At 35.2% G+C, this 20,985-nt stretch overlaps 1 protein-coding gene across 2 annotated transcripts in view; it reads right to left on the bottom strand.

Moving 5' to 3' along the window:
* The window catches only part of RELN (reelin), a 524,894-nt gene that overhangs the window by 192,435 nt on the left and 311,474 nt on the right, over positions 1-20,985 (bottom strand). For both annotated transcript variants that reach the window (XM_049641337.1, XM_049641338.1), the window contains exon 11: positions 15,586-15,731. In XM_049641337.1, the coding sequence (XP_049497294.1) occupies positions 15,586-15,731 (146 nt within the window). The remainder of the gene's footprint in view (positions 1-15,585; positions 15,732-20,985) is intronic.

Here is a 20,985-nt window from a genome sequence, read left to right as displayed (position 1 = left end):
AGGGGTACAATTAGATAAACTGGTACATCTTTTTTTTGAAATAATGATTAATATTTACTAATTAGAAGATACATTCGAGAATGTTGTCAGTTTTTAAAAAAATCAAGTTGTAATATAGTATACAAAATGTGATCTGTCAGGTGGTGTGTGTGTGTATGTTTGTGTGTGTGTGTGGTCACAGAAAATTTTCTGAAAAAACATGTGTGTACATTTTAACTCTGAGAAATGGGGTTAGCATGGGAGAACTTTTGATTTTTACTTTATCTTCTTTGCAATAAAAAAATAATTTTCAAAAAAAGAAGAAAGGCATTCAATTTATGTGTATTATAATTCAGAATGGAAACTTAAATTATCTCATTCTAGGTTGATAAAAATAGTAAGAATATGAACACAGACAATAGAAGCCATAATTTAATCAGACACATCTTTTTGTTTATAAATATTGGCATAAAAGACTCTAAAGGTAATAAAACATTTCACATTACCTATGAAGATTTGTTTTATTATATTTTCCAGAATATATTAGATCACCTAAAGTTGGCGACTTTAGGTTTAAGCTAAGATATAGAATAAAGACTGTCCAAGAAATCCCACATTTACCAAACTCATAAGGTTTTTTTAATCTCTACGAATTCTCTGAGGTTAAATAAGTTCATTATATTCATAAGGTCTCTATTTGGGATAAATTCTCTATTATTTAATAAGGGATGTGCCATAGAAGGGTAAAGACCCTTCCACATTCATTTATATTCATGAGGTTTATCTTGAGTATGAGCCCTGAGAGGTCTAGCAAGGTGTGCACTTCGACTGAAGCCTTCTCAACCTTCGCATGTAGGTTTTTCCCTCTACCATGACAGCTTAGGTGAAGGTAAAGGATGAGCTCTATTTGACAGCTTCCCTGCATGCACTGCATTTCAAATATTCTTTTCTTCGATTGGTTCCCCTGTATTTCACTCAAATTCAATTTTGTTTTAGGTTTTTATTGCATGCATTACATTGATTTACACTCTTGTTGGAATAACATTAATAAAGAATATTGTCTTCAGAATGGGAGAAAGCACTCAGCTTTCTCACCAATAAGACAGAAATATAACCTAGGCTGGAGGATGTTTAGAGAAAAGAATGTATTGCCTGGGACATGACAAAATCTCAATAAGTGTTAGTTTCCTTTTCTCCCCCCTGTAAAACGTGGTGCTATCTTTGTTTTAAAGTAAGGCAAAGAGGCAATACAAATGAATTTCTAAATTATAATGAGTATTTTTATTTTTTCATATGATAATTAGCAGAGAAACAGTCCTGGACAAAGTTGCAGTACAATATGCAAGTGTTACTACTTAATCTTTAAGCAAGGGGATACTTAGCTGCGAGAAAAATTGTACTTTATCTATCTATGAGTCTTTGGTACTGTTTATGATTTTTGTCTATAATATCCTGGGCCCCTTGCTTTATTATTTTGTTATCTAAATGGTCAAGTGGGTTTTGCTTTAATAAAAATGAACATGCTTAAGAAAAAACAAGATCCACTCCATACAATATTAACTCAGACTGTCAACCTATCTTCAGTCTGCTTACCTTGAATTATAAGCTTAAATAAAATCCTTCTTTAGCTTTGTAAGCATTTTTGTGAAACGTATTCTAAGTCAGAGGGAACATAATTCTTCTGGGTAGGAAAGAGGGAGGAATTTTTAGAAAATATAAGATGATGCTCCCCTAATGTGTTTTTAAAAGGAGGCATCCTTTCCTTTTATAGTCCCAGAATTCAATCTATGGTCATTTTATCCCATGAAGTTTCTAGTGAAGTGCTGAAATATGGAATTTACTGTAATAGTGAAGAGTTGTAGTTTGAGAAATAAACAATTCAATAGTTTAAAAACAAACAAAAATTTCTCAACAGAAGACCATGGGGGAGGGGAAGGGGAAAAAGTTAGAGAGAGAGAGAGAGAGAGAGAGAGAGAGAGAGAGAGAGAGAGGCAAACCATAAGAGTCTCTTAAATACTGAGAACAAACTAAGGGTTGAGGGGGAGGTGGGGTAGAGGGGAAAGTGGGTGATGGGCATTGAGGAAGGCACTTGTTGGGATGAGCACTGGGTGTTACATGGAAACCAATTTGACAATAAATTATATTAAAAATAACTGTAAAAAAATAAAAAAAAAACAAAGAAAATGCAAGAAGGTGCTCAAATTATTCTGAAGAATTCTAAATTATTTTATTTTATTATTTTTTAATATTTATTTATTTATTTCTGAGGGGGGGAGAGAGAGAGAGAGAGAGAGGGTGGCAGAGAGAGAGAGAGGGAGAGAGACAATCTGTGCTGACACAGCACAGAGCCCGATGTAGGGCTTGAACTCACTAACCATGAGATCATGACCTGAGCTAAAATCAAGAGTTGCACGCTTAACATACTGCGCCACCCAGGTGCCCCTAGAAATCTAAACAATTTTAAAGCCAATTTTTAATAAAAGCACCAACTTACACTGAAGGGGCCATAATGGAGATTGTTCTTGTTGGTCTATACACAGGTTTGATGTTCAATGTTTATATGTAAGATTTTTTTGCTACTATTTCTCTGGAACAAGGTAGCCAATATAAAATTGCTTAATTGAGTTTATATTGCCTTTTATTGTTCCTCCCCCCACCCACCACTGGATAACATTCAATTTTAAGAAAGACATTTTGAGTCAGCTGTAGGTGTGATCCACTTAGCAAGCAATGCCACTGAAACACATAATACTTCGCATTTTAGCTTCTTTATAGTAGATCATCTATCAGAGACTAAGCCATGGCTGACTTCAGAAAACCATTGTCTGTGCTCAATTTTTTCTATAATCTTAGACAAGCTGTTTTTTTAAATAATATATATCTTGAAACAGCTTCTTCAGAGCAACTTTATAAAACAGTTATCTTAATAGGGTATGAATGGCAGTAGAAAAGCAATGGAAGTTGGAGGGAACTGGAAGTAGGTTAGTAGTTTAAAGACTGCTCTCTCTCTCTGACCATTGAAAAAGTCAGCAAAATTAAATATGAGAAAGCAAATTTGTCCTCCAAGCATCTCTTCTATGTCTTGCTGGTATACTGGAATTCTAGGTATTCCATCATGTGCAGTATTTGCCACTAGTTGCTTTTAATTTTTTTTATGTTTATTAATTTTTGACAGAGAGAGACGTAGACAGAGAATGAGAGGGGGAGGGGGAGAGAGAGAGGGAGACACAGAATCCAAAGCAGGCTCCAGGCTCTGAGCTGTCAGCACAGAGCCCAACGCGGGGCTCGAACTCACAAACTGTGAGATCATGACCTGAGCTGAAGTCGGATACTTAACTGACTGAGCCACCCAGGCACCTCTGCTTTTAATTTTTAATTAGAGGAAGACTCAGGGTGCCTGGGTGGCTCAGTCGGTTAAGTGTCCGACTTTGGCTCAGGTCATGATCTCATGGTTCATGGGCTTGATCCCCATGTTGGCTTCTGCACTGATAGTGTGGAGCCTGCTTGGTATTCTTTCTCTCTCCCTTTCTCTCTTCCCCTCTGCAACTCACACTTTCTCTCAAAATAAAATAATAATTGGAGGAAGACTCTACAAAAGTGATATCTGTGGCCTGGGAGAAGACACCCACATAGAGAAGTACAGTTGGAAATATTTTTTGAAGATTAAAAAAAGACATTTTATTTGTTTTCTATTATGATACCAGTATTCTCATTACTGAAAAATTGGAAAATAAAAATAGTGCCAAAAAAATCACCCATAACCACACTATCCTAGAGACAAGCACAATTAATATTTTATTATCTTTACTTCTAATATTTTTAGATGTATATTTCCAAATAGTTGTAATATTACATACATGGTTTTGTACTCTGCCTTTTTTCACTTACATTAGTAATGTACACATTTTCCAGGCTATTATTAACTCATTATAAATAAGCCACACAATATTTTATTATGTATATACCAAAACAAACTATATTTAGTCATTTTTCTATTTTTTTTAAGTTTATTTATTTATTTTTGAGAGAGAGGGGTCTACGCTGTCAGCACAAAGACCAACACAGGGCTCAAACTCACAAACTGTGGGACCATGACCTGAGCCAAAACCAAGAGTCAGATGCTCAACCAACTGAGCCACCCAGGTGCCCCATCATTTTCTTATTTTTGAATTTCAAAATATATTCATACATAGTTATACTACTTAGCATACTTTATAGGCCTGAGGAGTTGTCAATTCCCTAATGCTCCTGAATGTGTTTAGAGTACAGATAACTCCAAGCCATGCTTCTTGGGGTGTCAGAGTTCTCTTATTTCACAGAAATTCCTAGATACTCAGGAGTGCCCTGTGGCCAGTGTTTATCAGGTGAACTACTGAGGAAGGGTTGTGGAGAACAGACAGGTCGAAAAAGTGAGCATCTAAACATCTCAGTGTTAAAAGCCTCCTCTGATACCTTCCACAGAGAAATCACTGGCCAACGTTGTACCAAGCTGTCGGAAATTAAATCAATTTGGAAGGATTCCGATTTCATTTTCGTTTTCTCTGTGACCTCAATAAAGAAGATGCTATCTTGGAAGGGAAGCCAGTCACTACATTCTGGATGCTCACACAGACAGCTGGTTTAGAGGCGGGGGAGGGGGGCTATTAACCTACTCAAGGATGGTAAAACCAAAAGCAAAGATGGTGTGTAAATGTCCTGAAAATTAAAGGTTTAGAATTTCTATGAAGGAGTTCCAGAACAATATAGCACTTACTTTTTAATTACTTGAAATTTTACTGTTTATATTTTTAAAAAATTTTAATGTTTATTTATATATTTTTGAGAGAGAGAGAGAGAGAGTGAGCAGGGGAAGGGCAGAGAGAGGGAGAGAGAGAATCCCAAGCTATTAGCACAGAGCCTGATGGGGCTCAAACCCATGGACCGTGAGATCATGACCTGAGCTGAAATCAAGGGTCGATGCTCAACTGACTGAGCTACCCAAGTGCCCCTGTTTATATTTTTAAAGTATAAAAACAATTTGCTTAAACAGAAAGCAATGTTAGAGACCAGGCCAAAGGCAAACCAGAATAAGTAAGATGTAATAGATGTCTTTTAACAGCTTGCAACAAGATTACTCAGATCCATTTTAGCAGTTCCATGCTTTTAAAATATATCCAATTATCATTTAAACTAATATGGTCTTTTTTCTTAATGACACTCATTGGTTTATTTAGAAAATCTAATTTAGGTTTCATTGGCCTCTTCAACTTTGTGTTTCTTCTACATCTCATTAATTAACTCGAGTATAATTTTCTTTGAGCACCACTTCCCTCATATCCCAACACCAAGTATAGGTGGAATAACAACTAATTTTTAACTTTTTTGATTGCTTATTATGTGTGATACATTGTGCCAAGTGTTCCGTATATATTGTTGCATAAAATGTCCCCTTTTAGCCCTTTAAGCTTAAATTTGAATTTTATTTCATTTGATTCAAATATCTGATTTTAATATTCCTCCTTCTTTCGTGGCATTTGCCTGGTATATTTATTTCTGTACTTTGATTTTCAATTTCTTGTGTTATTGCAAATATATACCTTATTGTTAAAAACTTACTTTGAAAATATCATTTAATAAATCAATATAAGTCAGTCAAATTTATTGGGTTACTGATAAGTTTAGATTGATTCCTGACACATTGCTTTCTGTTTTCTTTTACTCTTTTTTTGTTTTCTTTGTTACTTTCCTGGCATGTATGAGACTAAGTCTCCCTGTGTCCTAAGTTACACTGATGCTTTAGAAGTTTTAGGGCCTATATTTGGCTAATCTAATTTTTCAACACACATATTTACACGTAAAGTTTTCTATTAACTTTATTATTATTATTAACATTAAGAGTTTCCCAGGGACGCCTAGCTGGCTCAGTCGGTTAAGCTTCCGACTCCTGGTTTCAGCTCAGGTTGTAATCTCACGGTGTGTGGGTTCAAGCCTGCATCAGGCTCCGCACTAACTGCATGGAGCCTGGTGGGATTCTCTCTCTCACTCCCTCTCCCTCTGCCACTCCCCTGCATGCTCTCTCTTGATCTCTCTCTCAAAATAAATACATAAACTTAGAAAAAAAAAAGAGTTATCCCAGATCTGTATCCTCACTCCAAGCAAGTTAGGAACTTTGGCAGTATTTTACTTCCTTACTCTCCTTCTCTTCTTGTCACCCTCCCACTGTACCCCTCATGTTGAGGTCATCTGGGCTTTAATTCCAAATTTTTGTTAAAACTTTTGAATAATCAATACTTATTCAGACTGAGCTACAAGCTTTAATTTTTTTTCCTTGATCAAAACTCTTTCTTGAATCTATCCTATTTCTCTTGGATTAATTTCCAGGAATATATCTTCTAGTAGTTCTTTCAGAGAGGATTCAGGGGGGTAGTAAACTTTCTGAACCCTTGTGTCTGAAAAGGTTTTTGTTTTTTTAATATAAGTATAATCGACATAGAATATCCTATTAGCTTCAGGAAGAGATCATGGTGATTTAATATTTTTATGTATAATGAAAATACCCCCATGATTAGTCTAGTTACCATATGTCTCAATACAAAGTTACTATATTATTGACTCTATTCTCTATCACGTACATTACATGAAAATGTAGAAAGAAAAGTAACAGCAAAATCCCATGTATATAATATCCAACTTTAATAATTATTGAGTTGCCTGGGTTTTTTTTGATACTGAATTGCATAGGTTCTTTATATATTTTGGATATTAACCTCTTATTGGATATATAATTTGCAAATATCTTCAACCATTCAGCAGGTGGCCTTTTTGTTTTGTTGACGGCTTCCTTTGCTGTGCAAGAACTTTTAGTTTGATGTAATTCCATCTGTTTATTTTAGCCTTTGTTGCCCTTGCCAAAGGAGACTGGTCAAAAAATACTACTAAGACCAATGTCAAAGACCTTAGTGCTTATGTTTTCTTCTAGGAACTTTATGATTTCAAACTTACATTCAAGTCTTTAATCCATTTTGACTTTATTTTTGTACATGGTATAAGAAAGTAGTCCAGTTTCATTCTTTTGCATGTAGCTGTCCAGTTTTCTCAACATCATTAATTGAACAGTCTTTTTTCCATTGCATATTTTTACTCCTTTGTCATAGATTAATTGGCCATATAATTGTGGGTTTATTTCTAGGCCCTTTATTCTACTGCATTGATCTATGCATCTACCTATTTTTATGCCAGTACTATACTGTTTTGATCACTATAGCTTGTAGTATAGTTTGAAATTAGGGACTGAAAAACTTACAACTTTGTTCTTCTTTCTCAAGGTTGCTTTTATTTATTTGGGGTCTTTTTTAAAATAAAAATTTTAAGATTTTTATTCTATTTCTGTGGAAAATGCCATAGGTATTCTGATGAGGATTGCACTGAATCTGTAGATTGGATAATATATATATTTCAGTAAGATTTTTCTTCCAATCTATGAACATGATATATACCTTTCCATTTGTTTGTGTCTTCTTCAATTTCTTTCATCAATGTCTTATAGTTTTCAGAGTAGGCCTTATACCTCCTTGGTTAAATTTATTCCCAGATATTTTATTCTTTTTGATGAAATTGTAAATGGGATTGTTTTCTTAATTTCTTTTTCTGACAGCTTGTTATTAGTGTATAGAAATGCTACAGATTTCTGAATGTTAATTTCATACCCTGCAACTTGACTAAATTAACTTATTAGTTCTAACAGTGTTTGGTGGAGTCTTTAGGGTTCTCTCTCTATAAACTATCATGTCACAAGCAAACAATAACAGTTTTACATCTTCCTTTCTAATTTGGATGTCTTTTATTTCTTTTCCTTGCCTAATTGGTGTGGCTAGGATTTCAAATACTTTGTTTCATGAAAAGAGGTGAGAGCTGATATACTTGTCTTGTTCACAATCTTAGAAGAAAAGCTTTCAGCTTTTCAACCTTGAGTATGATTTTAGCTGTGGGTTTGTCATTTATGGCATTTTTAATATTGAGGTATGTTCTCTCTATACACACTTTAAGAGTTTTTATTATAAATTAATGTTGAATTTTGTCAGATGTTTTTCCTGCATCTATTAAGATGAATTTATGATTCTTAGTCTTGGTTTTGTTAATGTAATGTATCATGTTGATAGATTTGTGGATGTTGAACCATCTTTGCAATTGTGGAATTAATCTTACTTTGATCATGGTGTATGATCATGTTAGTGTTGTTGAATTTGGTTTGCTAATTTTTTTTGAGGATTCTTGCATCTATGATCCTTAGGGATAATGGCCTGTAACTATCTTGTGTGTGTGTGTGTGTGTGTGTGTGTGTGTGTGTGTGTGTAGTCTTCGCCATCTGGTTTTGGTATCAGGGTAATGCTGGGCTATAAAATGAATTTGGAAGTGTTCCTTATTCTTCAGTATTTTGGAGTAATTCAAAAATGATTGGTACTATTCTTTAAATGTTTGATAGAACTTACCTGTGAAGCTGTCTGGTTCTGGACTTTTATTTGCTGAGAGTTTTTTAAAATTATTAATTCAATTTCATTACTTATAATTGGTCTATTTAGATTTTCTATTTGTCATTCAGTCTTAGAAGACTGTGTTTCTAGGAAAATATCCATTTCTTCTAGGCTTTCCAAATTATTGGTATATAACTGTTCATAGTAGTCGATTTCTGTGATGTCAGTTATAACTTCTCTCTCATTTCCAATTTTATTTGGGTCTTCTCTTTTTCTTGATGATTCTAGCTAGAAGTTTATTGGTTTTATCTTTTCAAAGAACTAGCTTTTAGTTGCATTGATCTTTTCTATGTTTTTTGGGGTGTGTGTGTCTCTATTTCATTTATTTCTACTCTATTATTTTCTTTTTTTTTAACTAATTTTGGGCTTTCTTCTTCCTTCTCTAGTTCTTTAGGTATAAAGTTAGATTACTTATTTGGAATTATTTTTGTTCCTTGAGGTAGGCTGTATCACTATGAACTTCCTTCTTAGAACTGCTTTTGATGTATCACATAGATTTTGAAAAGTTGTATTTCCATTTTCATTTGTTTCAAAGTATTTTTTGATGTTCTCTTTCCTTCATTGACCCATTGGTTATTTAGTAACTACTTAGTCTTCCTGTGTTTATGTTTTTTCCTGTTTTGTTCATGTAGTTGATTTCAAGTTTCATATTTTTATGGTTAGAAAAGATGCTTGATATGATTTCAGTCTTCTTGAATTTACTGAAACTTGTTTTGTGGACTAACATATGACCCATCCTGGTGAATGTCCCATGTGTACCTGAAAAAAGTGTGTATTCTTCAGTTTTTGGATGAAATGTTTTATGTGTATCATTCAGTCCATCTGGTCTAATGTGTTGTTTAAGGCCAATGCTTTCTATTGATTTTCTGTCTGAATGACATTGAGGTAAGTGGGGTATTAGAGTCTCCTACTTTTATTGTATTGCTGCCAATTATTCCCTTTATGTCTGTTAATATTTTGCTTTATATATTTAGGTGCTGCTATATTGAGTACATAAGAATATCTTTTTCTATCCCTTCACTTTCAGTCTGTGTGTGTCTCTGTATCCAAAGTCCCTTTTAGGCAGCATATAAAACGTCTTATTACTATTTTTTTTTATCCACTCAGCCACTGTATGTCTTTGGACTGGAGCATTTAGTCCATTTGCATTTAAAGTAATTATTGATAGGTATGTACTTATTATTGTCATTCTGTTATTTGTTTTCTGGTTGTTTTTATAGTTCTTCTCTGTTGCTTTATTCTTCTGTTGGTCTCTTGTGGTTTGATGGGTTTTTTTCAGTGTTATGTTATTTCAGGATTATTCTCTTTATTTTCTGTGTTTCTACTGTAGGTTTTTTGGTTATTTACAAAAAACACGGTCACCATGAGGTAGGTAGATATATATATATATATATATATATATATATATATATAGCAGTGAAAAGATTTTTGTTTTTCCCTAATTACTTGTATGATAATTGGAGAAGAATTTTATGTTCTGAATAATTTTTTCAGAACTAGATAACTTCTTCATTTTTTTAAACTTGAGCTTAGTGCTACCAAGAAAAGTATGATGAAGCTCATTTAGAAGCTTTTTGGGTTTCTGCAACAGTGTTCTGAAGTTTCTTCCTGGTGCTCTAGGACTGGCCATTTTCCCATTTATCTTGCTAAACATTTCATTCACAGGAACTATGTCTTTTCTTTATTCTTTTTTCAATCTTGGCAACTTCAATAATATCTTTGAATATTACATTCCATCTATTCTCTCTGACCTTTCTTTCAGGAATTCCTGTTTTTCTAACATCAGAAGAGCCAATTTCTCTCCTATATTTTACATCTTTTTTTCTGATATCCAGTGGCCATAAGTTTTGGATAAATTTCAAGACTCAAATTTATAGCTCATTAATTTGTTCTTCAGCTATGCCTATGCTGATATTCAGTGGAGAAGAAAATCCATTAAATTTGTTTTAACAATCATATACTTTCATTTCTCACATCTCTATTATTTCCTCATAAAATCTGTTTTAATTCCTCAAATGCAGTATGCTCTCCTATCCCTTTGAGGATATTAATTATGCTTCTTATAAAATCTCCATTTGTTTATTCTGCTACTTCTATTTTCTCAAACCTTAGTTCTTCAGTTTGATGATTTTTTTAAATGGAGGTGATTTTCCTAAGATTTGTTCATTTTAGATCATTTGCTTATATTTGTATCTGCTATTATTTTTTTTCATTTTGGTGCAAAAATGGCCACAGATTGGGGCAGATGGACCTTTAGGGGGGACTACAATGAGAGGCCTCCATTCTCCTTGAGATTTCCAGTCACCTGAATTGCCCTGCCTCTCCATTCCAACTGTCCACATTCATTGCTTGTTCCTGGGAGCAGAAAAGCCTCCCTTTGGAAGTAGGTGTATTGAGGGGCTCACCTTCTTGGCAGTCGCTACAGCAGTGCCTCAGAGCCCCGTCCTGATTCCTGTGTCCAGCATCTGTGTCCCAGAGCACTGGTGAGACATCTTTTTTAGTGTCTTAATCCAACATGCGTTTGGGGCTATAGTTTCCTCCTTCCATCAGATCTTTTCCTCTTCTCTCTTTTTGTACAATCCTTTATAATTCCTGACCCAATTAGGCACATTTTCTTATTTTATAGTGTCATTATAGATGTTTGCTCATTTTCTGTAATCTCTAAGGACTTGAGACATGTAGATATGTCTCATATAGATGATTCAGTATTTGAATATTCATTACATTTGTGGAGTTCCTCTTTAACATGAATACTCTAGTGACAACAATGAAACAGGGTTTTTTAAAAGGTATTTCAATAGTAAAAACATACAATGTTTGCATTTGGGATAAAAGAGAAGTATACAAAATCTATATTATAGCAGTGTGTTTTTCTACAAAGCTCCCTCCCACCTAAAGGCAGTCTCAGCTAGGTGAAATATGGTAGTTGCTAATTAAATGATGTGTTTGTAAAGCGACGCCAAAGTTCAGAAAGACTCACATAAATTATCAGTATACTCATTAAAATTTCTCTCTTGCTGAAGTAACAGATGTGTCTTCTTTAGGAAAAGGAGAAAAAAACCTTCAAGATCCCATTTAAAAAAATAAACCTATCAACACTGGATTTAGGGCAGCTTTGAGATATGAGAGGCAAACAGCTCTTGCCTCTTTGTGATGTGAAATCAAATAGCTGGACTCAAATGGTAGGAAAACAGGAATATTTGGGAAAGTGGACTCCAAAAATAGTCGTAATGATGGTGGCTTTCTTTTCTTTCTTATGAAGTGTTTTGAAATTATTAGAGAGGACCACATATTCATTTTTCTCTTTCACAATTCTTATGGAAGAAAAACACAGTTAATAGATGTGCAAATATTATATGTGGGTTAACAATTTAATTAACTTATTCTTTAATTTTTTAGTTTTTAAAACAAGTGACCTCAAAGCTAGACAGCTCAATCAATTCTAATTTACTATCTAAGTTTTCTGTCTATTTTAGCATGTGGGCCAGTAATGATAAATTGTCAGTGTGGGTGATAATGATTGAGTTGAAGAATGAGACAAATATTTAGTAAACCTGGCTGGTTAAACAAAACACATCAAGATTTCACTCCCAAATTCCTAATCTGGTTTTCTTTGTCAGTTCTTACCCTAGGTAAAAATATGTCACATTAATTTGATTTTGTGACAGGATTTCTTTCCTGAAGCTATGATTAAAAACTATCATGACAGCATTCTTTCCTAGACCAATAAAGCCATTTGGGAGTGGGTGAATGCAGAGAGGGGACACGGGGGGACACACACACACACACACACATACACAGGACTAAACCAGCATTTTTATCATCACTGCAACCACAGAAAACACTAGATCCTCTCATTATCCTTTTATGCCTTTATAACATAATGCCAAGTGGGATGACTGGGCCACCAGATGAGAGCATAAATAAGGGAAATCTGGGGGGTGTGGCCTGATATCCTAGGGGAAAAGCTGCAAATAATCCTAAGATGTAGTTGCTAGAATCATGTACTATTTTTAGAACCTGGATGAATTAATTGTATACCAATTAGGGTGGCACAGGTGCTTTTATCAAGCACATTATTTTGTTATTGGAACAGAGATCTGCTGACAATGCCAAGGCCTGAAAGTATTAGCCTTTTAACTGTGACCAAAAACTCTGATATATCACAATACTGAGAAGTGGCCAAAGAGCATAATTGAAACCACCTGAGTCACTGAGTGGATGGAATTTGTTCTGATGTTCTTCTGTGTCTGTACTGACTTGAGCTCCTTTTTCTTTAAATTGTTTTAAGTTTATTTACTTATTTTTGAGAGAGACAGAGAGAGATAGCAGGGAAGGGGCAGAGAGAGAGGAATAGAGAGAATCCCAAGCAGGTCCACACTGTCAGGATGGAGACTGATGTGGGGCCTGAACTCATAAACTGTAGGATCATGACCCAAGCTGAAACCAAGAGTTGGACACTTAACTGACTGAGCCACCAGGTGCCCCACTTTAGTTCTTTTTTCAAGCATAAATACTTTTGGTTCTTTTTGTTTTGGGGGGGGGGTGAATGATTTGGTTTAACCACAAATTCTCTTATATCACCAGTACTCTGTGAAAACAGAATGTCTGCTCTGTTAATTGGAGTAATTTTTTGCTAGCTATGTCTCTGCACTTGTAGAGTAATTTTCTAAGATATACTGGGTTTCTTCTTATATAAAATCAATTCCTTTCTAAGCCTTATTCATGGTTTTCTGTTTGTACTAAATCTTCAGTTATATTACTAGGTGATTACTGGATGGACCATTAATCCATTCAAAAAAGCTTTTCTTTTGTTCTCTTATAAATGATTTTGATGATGCAACAAGCTGAAAAAAAATAGAAAGAGAGGATGGTGGGATAAGGGATAGATGGGTATGAAGGTCATAATTAAAAACATCTTGAGGGGCACCTGGGGAACTCAGTCAGTTGAGCATCTGACTTATGCTCAGGTCATGACCTCACAGTTCATGAGTTTGAGCCCCCTGTCAGGCTCTGTGCTCACAGCTCGGTGCCTGGAGCCTGTTTCCGATTCTGTGCCTCCTTCTCTCTCTCTGCTCCTTCCCCTCTGGTGCTCTGTCTTTCTCTCTCTCAAAAATAAATAAACACTAAAAAAATAATAAAGAAATAAATTTTATCGGAGCACCTGGGTGGCTCAGTCAGTTAAGCGTCCAACTCTCAATTTTGACTCAGGTCACCATCTCATGGTTCGTGGAATTGAGCCCCACAATGGGTTCTGCTGACAGCACAGAGCTTTCTTGAGATTCTCTCTCTCCCTCTCTTTCTGCATTCCACCCCCCTCCACTTATGCTCTCTCTCTTTCTCAAAATATATAAATTAACTTTAAAAAAATAAAAATAAATTTTATATGGGGCTGGGTATCACTGGGAACCACTGGAGTCCCCAGGGGATGTGGGGGACATCCAATGAAGGGGATGACTCATCACTACTGCATGGATGATATTAGCTTGGAGAGATGGACGAGTGAGGGTCAATGAGTGTCTTGTGCTTCAAGATTCAGGATTCTCTTATAGGCAGTCAAGCTCCATAACCAGGAAAGGGTTTTGAATTGGTCTTTTGTATCAGGAATCAGAAAGAGAGAACTGATACGCTGGTGATGATTCTTTATCTCCAAAAGACAGGTAAAGAAGTCTTGCTTGCATTGTCAAAATTCTGGACCCCATCAAAGCCCACCCGTTTGTAAGGGGATTAGAATGAGCCCTGTGTAGGATCTCCTGGGGGAGATGAAATGTAGATGTAGATGAAATAGGTGAATAGTAGGTGTGGGTCCCTCAAGGAGAAACCGAAGTCACACTAGACATGGAACTTCAACGGTGCCAGGAAGCTTTATGGACTGAAGGGCCTGACCATCACTGCTAGGCTCTGAAGGAATTGGCTCCCTTAAAGTGTGAATCTCCCTCAGAGGCATACCTGGCCTGCCCCACAGGCTGAACTTCCCTGAGGCAGTGAAGAGCCACAGCAGAAATCTAGCTTTCAATAGTGAAAGACCCTGATGTGGCAGCAAAAGGTCACAGGGGCAGTGGCAGCTCAGGCTGCTAGCCAGATTTCTATCCTGTTGGGTCTGAATGCACTCCCGGGAAATGCATGGGAGGCACGGAACCCAAGAGAGCCATGGCCTTCTTGCACTCTTGGGCACTTCTTGCCTTTTGGTTCCATCCGGTTTTGATTTTATTTGTTGAAATCAGAGAGACACGACCACCTCAAATGTTGTGTTCTGGAAAAAGTTTCTCAAAGTTAACAGTTAAATTATTGCTATTTTATATTCATTATAGAATTATACTTTATGTTAACTTCATTCATCTCCATCATAGTCTTAGAAAATATACACTAAACAATAAGGACCTGATCACATGTGTTTACTGAAAAAAAAAAAACACTTCTAGAATTTCCTTCCTACTCACACTACCTTATAAATTTAGATTCTCTTAACCTACTAACTTTTTTCAACTTTAACTTCCGGGAATATGCTCCTCAATTAATAGGAACTATCTTAGGGACACAAGACCCAGAAGAAGGCACACAGCTCAGAATGGCCAGAAAATACCACCACCAAACCTCCCTCATTGTTTTAGCTTTCTTCTTCTTCAACGTCAGTCCCATATTCCTTTTTTAAAAATCTTTCAAAGATAAATTTTACTCCCTAAACTATTTTTATAGACCAAAACCACATTCCACAGAAAATCAGGTAGCAGCATCTATAAATCTCCGGCTCCAGGAAGACAACTGCAAGTCTCAATGTAACAGCAGTGGAAAGATTTTGTATCCTATACACAATGAAAAAGACTTAGTCCCAGTAAAAGCTGAATAAATGAAAAATGAGATAGAAGCATTCAGCTGAAGTTAAAAGGTATTTGCAATTATAAAATTTCAATACACATAAAAATAGTTGATTATTTAATAAAGAATGCTTAGGACAAGTGTGACCCATTTGTCCTATGATAAGAATAATCAGCACTAATTTAACTATGCTTTTGCTATTGAGTAATATGCATTTAAAATATGTCCAGTGGAATAAATATAAGTGCTATGCACAGCATGGGAGATAGCAATTACTTACCCTGTAGGCTGGCTCTCAAATTCTTCTGACCACTGCTCTTGAATATCTTCTGTAGAAAGATCTACATCCCGGGTGGTGGCAAAATTGAACTCACTGCCTTCATTTCCATGGAAATAAATGGAATTCCCATCTGACTGACAGCTATGCTGTAGATGAAAAGAGAACATGGGGTGGCTGTTGAATTGGTTTTGTAGCTGTATCTGTCTTACTCATGTATAATTAGAGTTTTTAGAGAAGTCATTATACTATTCCCTCTATGATGGACTCTCAAATCAGAAGAGCTTGTTACCTCTTTTTTTGTCTTATTTAATTCAATTACAATTTCTTTCTAACTTATTAAGTTATCACAAAAAAGGAGTCAAGAGGCTATTTGAGCTTTGCCACTCCAGTCTTCAGTATGAAACAAGAATATTTTAATTGGCATAATTTCCCATCTTCGCCCAGTCCTTGTCATGGGAATTAAGTGTGATAATGACTTGTCATATATTTTCAATACCGTGCTTATGGGCTAAATCACACTGACCTTTTCAATATTCTATATATTTCTGGCTTGCCATTCACACCTTTCACAATTTGTCTGTAAATGGAATGTGAGTAGAAAAGCCAGCTAATCAAAACAGGGAATACAGAAAAGGTCAAAGTAATCCCTGATATGATCGTATATTCTCAGCTACCTTTTGAGTAAAAGTTTCTGACAAGACATAAGTAGTGTGTGATGCTTACAATAAGGAGCTGGGAAATCAAAATCTTTGTTATTCTCCCAAAGAGCACAAGGTTTACAAAAAATTTAAAAACAAAGTATTTCTTGTGATATTTTTTACCCTATAGTTTTTCAGCTTAAAGTGAATAGTCAAAGGTAAGATCAAACTCTGAGAAAACTGAATGTTTAGTTTTTAAAAAATGTAAGTTTTTAATAACTACTTTTTGGTAGTAAGTCATATTACAGAAATACTAATAAAAGAAAGATCAAACATTCTTTTAGGCTTTATATATTCTGAAAATGAAATAGAAACGAAGGAAAGTAATTGGACAGAAAATATTGGGTCCAGCGACTCTAAGTTCTACAGAGCAGGGATAATGTCCATTTTGTTTCTTGCTGTAAATACAATGCTTGCCTTATAGTCGGAATTAAAAAATATTTGTTGAATAATTCAACAAATGAATGAATGAATTATATGGGCTATGTCTTTTCAAGTAATCAATTAATCTTTTATGGAGAACTCACTATGTAGAAGGTATTAAGGAAGGCATTGGAGAAAGGAGTTTATAATGAAGTATAATAATACATAGTCTTGACTCTCAAAAAATCCCAGTCTCATTGAGAGATACCAGAGATATTTCTCAATGCTAGAAAGCAGATGGTAAATGCTAATGAATGAGACAAGGTACGAATCACTGTCCAGGGCTGGTCTAAATGCATAGGCTTCATGGATGAACAGGTCCTCAACTTGCTTTAAAGGACAGAAAAAGATTCAAGTTGAATGACACATATGAATGAACAACAAAAGTGATAAGTAGGCAAGATTTGAGAATTGGACTGGAGACTAAGAGTAAAATCTCAAGTAGTGGTCTAAGAGATCTCTATCATATTCTGTTGGCAGTGGTGTCCTAAAATAGGGGAGTAATGTATGCAAAGAAATGTTTTATGGTAATTAAACTGGCTATGGCTGATAAAATCAATTGAGGGAAGAATCAGAGTACTGTACTGAAAGAGTAAATAAAGCTTCCAGAAGCTTTCCAGAAGTTCAAGAGATTCAGAGCATCTGATCTTGGGGAAGTCATTTCACAGCGCTAACACATAAGGCTCACTCACAGAGCTTGTCATCATCTTAGATCATACTGTAATGTATAGCATGCATCACCTGCCTGAGAATCTTCTTCCACCACAGTGAATACACATTATTCATGGATGCTAAACTGAGCTCATTATATGTGATCCTTAACCCACACAAACCAATCAAAACTAGGGTTCAGTTTATTTAACAGTAAACAGAAACTGTCAAAGGCAAAACTCAAGAATCTACTACTCTTATCCTGTAAAGACCCCAAATGCTAACTAGAAAAAGATTACTTTCCTAATAAATCCACTGAACTCTAAATAACGTTTTTCACAATTATCTTCACATTCTGGAATCCTGAACAACTGTCATGTATGTTTATCTGGAATTAATATAAGGACTCTGGTATCAGTGCAAAGGACACATTTAGTCATTGTCTAAGGAAAAGCCATACATGAAACATCTTTGTATATGAACACAGAGTAATTTCGTTACAATTTACACAATAAAAAGAGTGATCACTTAACATGAAACCTTGGTCATTACTGGCTAAATATCAATTTAATTATTTAAATTTTGGTTCCATTTGCTTCAGAATTGTTTGTTAATATTTTAAGACTCCGTGTTACAAATAGTTGTTTTGCTACTCTTCAAAAATTTATATTATTAAGGTATTTGATATATATTTTAATTTAGCTGAGTTGGAAAATTGAGGTTAAAAGAGTCGTGACAAATCTAGATATTGTTTAACTGCATATTGTTAAACTTATTTCAAAAAATTAAAATCAGTTGTTTTAGAAAAATAGAAATAATTTTAAAGGATCTTTTTGTTAGTTATTTTGCTGTTATGAAATACATTTGGTAGTTGAATAGACCATTTGTAATTATATAATTATTGAAAATTATCTACCAAATATACATTTTTGACACTGTAATTACAGCAGTGCCAGCATATGAAACACATGTAATATTTATCACATCAAGAATAAATAAAGCAATTTAAAAAAAATAGTAATACCTTAATTGAACGTTAATCAATTTTCATGCTACTATGATAGGATATAATAACTAGTAGAATCTGTCTTTGGCAAGTTTCCATGAAGGATACAATGGTATAGTTTTTAGCATAGTTTTATTATTTCAATAGGGAAGGAGCTGTTTTTTAACAACTTGTAGTAAAAGAATAATAATGCCAAATCTAAATCCAAACAAACAGGGCAGTGGTTTCTAATAGTGTTAGCCTTTGCACTGCAAATCTCCTAATCCTGTCTGTCAGGTTTAAGAGAAGATTCACAGTTAGCTCTTTTCTCCCTTCCTAAATAGGCCCAAAGTCCTCTGGGTGTAGAGAAGAAGTACTGATCTTTGAATATTCTCTTCTTCATAGTCTTAGTGCTGCAACATGTTACCAAAAAAAGGGTTGTGACACATGCAAAGTAAAGAGCCACAACCCAGCAGGAGGCAGCCCAACCTCCCCTAGTTCTTAGCATGATGGGGCTGTCATTTTCTGGGCAGTAGGGCCTGGAGATGCACAGAACACACACACACACACACACACACACACACACACACACACACACAGGGCAACGGATGGCTCCTCGACTCCCCACTGTGCTGAGGACAGCAAGACACAATTTTTGCCTCTGCCATTGTGAGCAGAACCCAATGTGTTCAAAGTTTGGAGTGAGGGTAATGCCAACCAGCAAGGTAATTTGGCCTATAAAATAGAGGATAGTTTGTGTGAAACTGGTGCATTCCTGAGCCATCTGAGCAGGAATGGGCAGGGATGGGCCTGAGAATTTGACTGTATACTGACCCTGTACTTAAGAATCCTGTGAAAGGAGGGGAGGTGTGCCTGAGTGGCTCAGTTGGTTAATTGTCCGACTTCGGCTCAGGTCATGATCTCACGGTTCATGGGTTCGATCCCCGCATTAGGTTCTATGCTGATAACTTGGAGCCTGGAGCCTGTTTTGGATTCTGTATCTCCCTCTCTCCCTGCCCCTCCCTGCTTGTGCGCTCTCTCTCTCTCTCTCTCTCTCTCTCAAAATGAAATAAACATCAAGAAAAAAAAAAGAATCCTGTGAAAGGCAGAGGGACAGTTTAGGGTTCTCATTCTGAGGATTCCTAAATCAGTTACAAGGCAAGTTAGAGTTTCATGTGATTTCTATTTTAGGATTGGTCACAGGGGCTCAAAATCTTAGAATGGGCCTGGTTTCCAAGATATTCTCCAAACTAAGAATTTATGCCTGAATGCATTTGGATTGGGATAGAATCCCTGGACCTCTGCTTGTTTGATACGGCATCTCTGCTTCTGGACAGGAATTCATGGCCTCCTTGGTTATGGGGTTACTTGAACCCTCCCCTAAAATCTACCTCAATTAATTCAGCACTTACATGAATTGAGGAGATGAAAGTTGGAAAAGAACAAAATACTAGAAACGAAACACAATCAAGATGGCAAAGAATGAAAACTCAGTTACTATCCATCCTCAAGGAGTTTGAGGAAGGGAATCAGAAGGTGTGTTCAAATACATTTACTCTACTTAATAGCTACGCATTTTGCATAAGTCCGTTACCCCTCTAGGCCTCAGTTTCTCAAGCTATAGAGTAGTATCAATAATATCTATTCCTTACAGATGTTGTTAGAAGCACAAGTAATATTGCATATGGAAGTGTGTTTTTAAAACTTCTGTTGGTATAAAATAATCACTATTTTATTTCTGAATATATATTTTTGCCAAAAATAAGATATTATATTCCATACTCTTAGCAGTAGGTGATAGAGAAATGGAAACATATTTAAATCTATTTTTAATTGTGTTTCTCATTAGAATAGTCATTAAAATTCTTCAGATCAACTTAAAACCCTTAGTAAAATGTGAAAGAATATGACCCACAATATCATATGGTAAAAATACTGCAACATTCATTCACTTTAAGAGCAGATAGAACCATCAATTAGAACTTTAAAAGTCCTCCAAATTTTGGCAGATTACCAAAAATTCTCCAAGGACAGGAAAATTTAATAATGCAAGATACTTGTTGCCACTTTTCTTACGGAAGAACTTGCATTGTATATTATCAGTATATTATGTTTAAGATCCAAGCAAAATGCACATTGAAAGTATGAAAAGAATTTCAGGAAATTGCTTTCAGTGATTTTAATACCCAGCTGTTCTTGTTCAGCATCTATTCAAACTCATGTCATTTATATGCAATAACAATAAAAATCTAAACAAGTTCAAAGGAAAGTAGAATGTCTAACTTTGTGAAATACATGAGCTCTTGAAATGATAAAAACAAGAATATTTTGGAATTCAGGAGTACTCTGAGTATACTAAAAATCTATCAGATTTTTTTTGAGCAAACAATCATAAAATTTTATTTCTTGAGTCATAGCTTTTGACTGACTTATGGTGACTATATATCAGGTAACTAAGCATGTATTTGGGGCAAAATAAAAGTATAAGTTCTGAAGATGGCTCTAAACATTTCTATGTCTAGCCCTCATAAGGTACATTAATTATGATATTAATTATAATTATTTTTACTTTGTGTCACTATTTTAGCACTGATCAATGACATATACTTTATACTTCTAAGTACTAGAGATCCCCAATTTTTT

Source organism: Panthera uncia, chromosome A2, assembly GCF_023721935.1.
Source record: "Panthera uncia isolate 11264 chromosome A2, Puncia_PCG_1.0, whole genome shotgun sequence".
NCBI classification, from domain to species: Eukaryota; Metazoa; Chordata; class Mammalia; order Carnivora; family Felidae; genus Panthera; species Panthera uncia.
The sequence above is the reverse complement of the archived record's forward strand: the minus strand, read 5'-3'. Positions and strand labels throughout refer to the sequence as shown.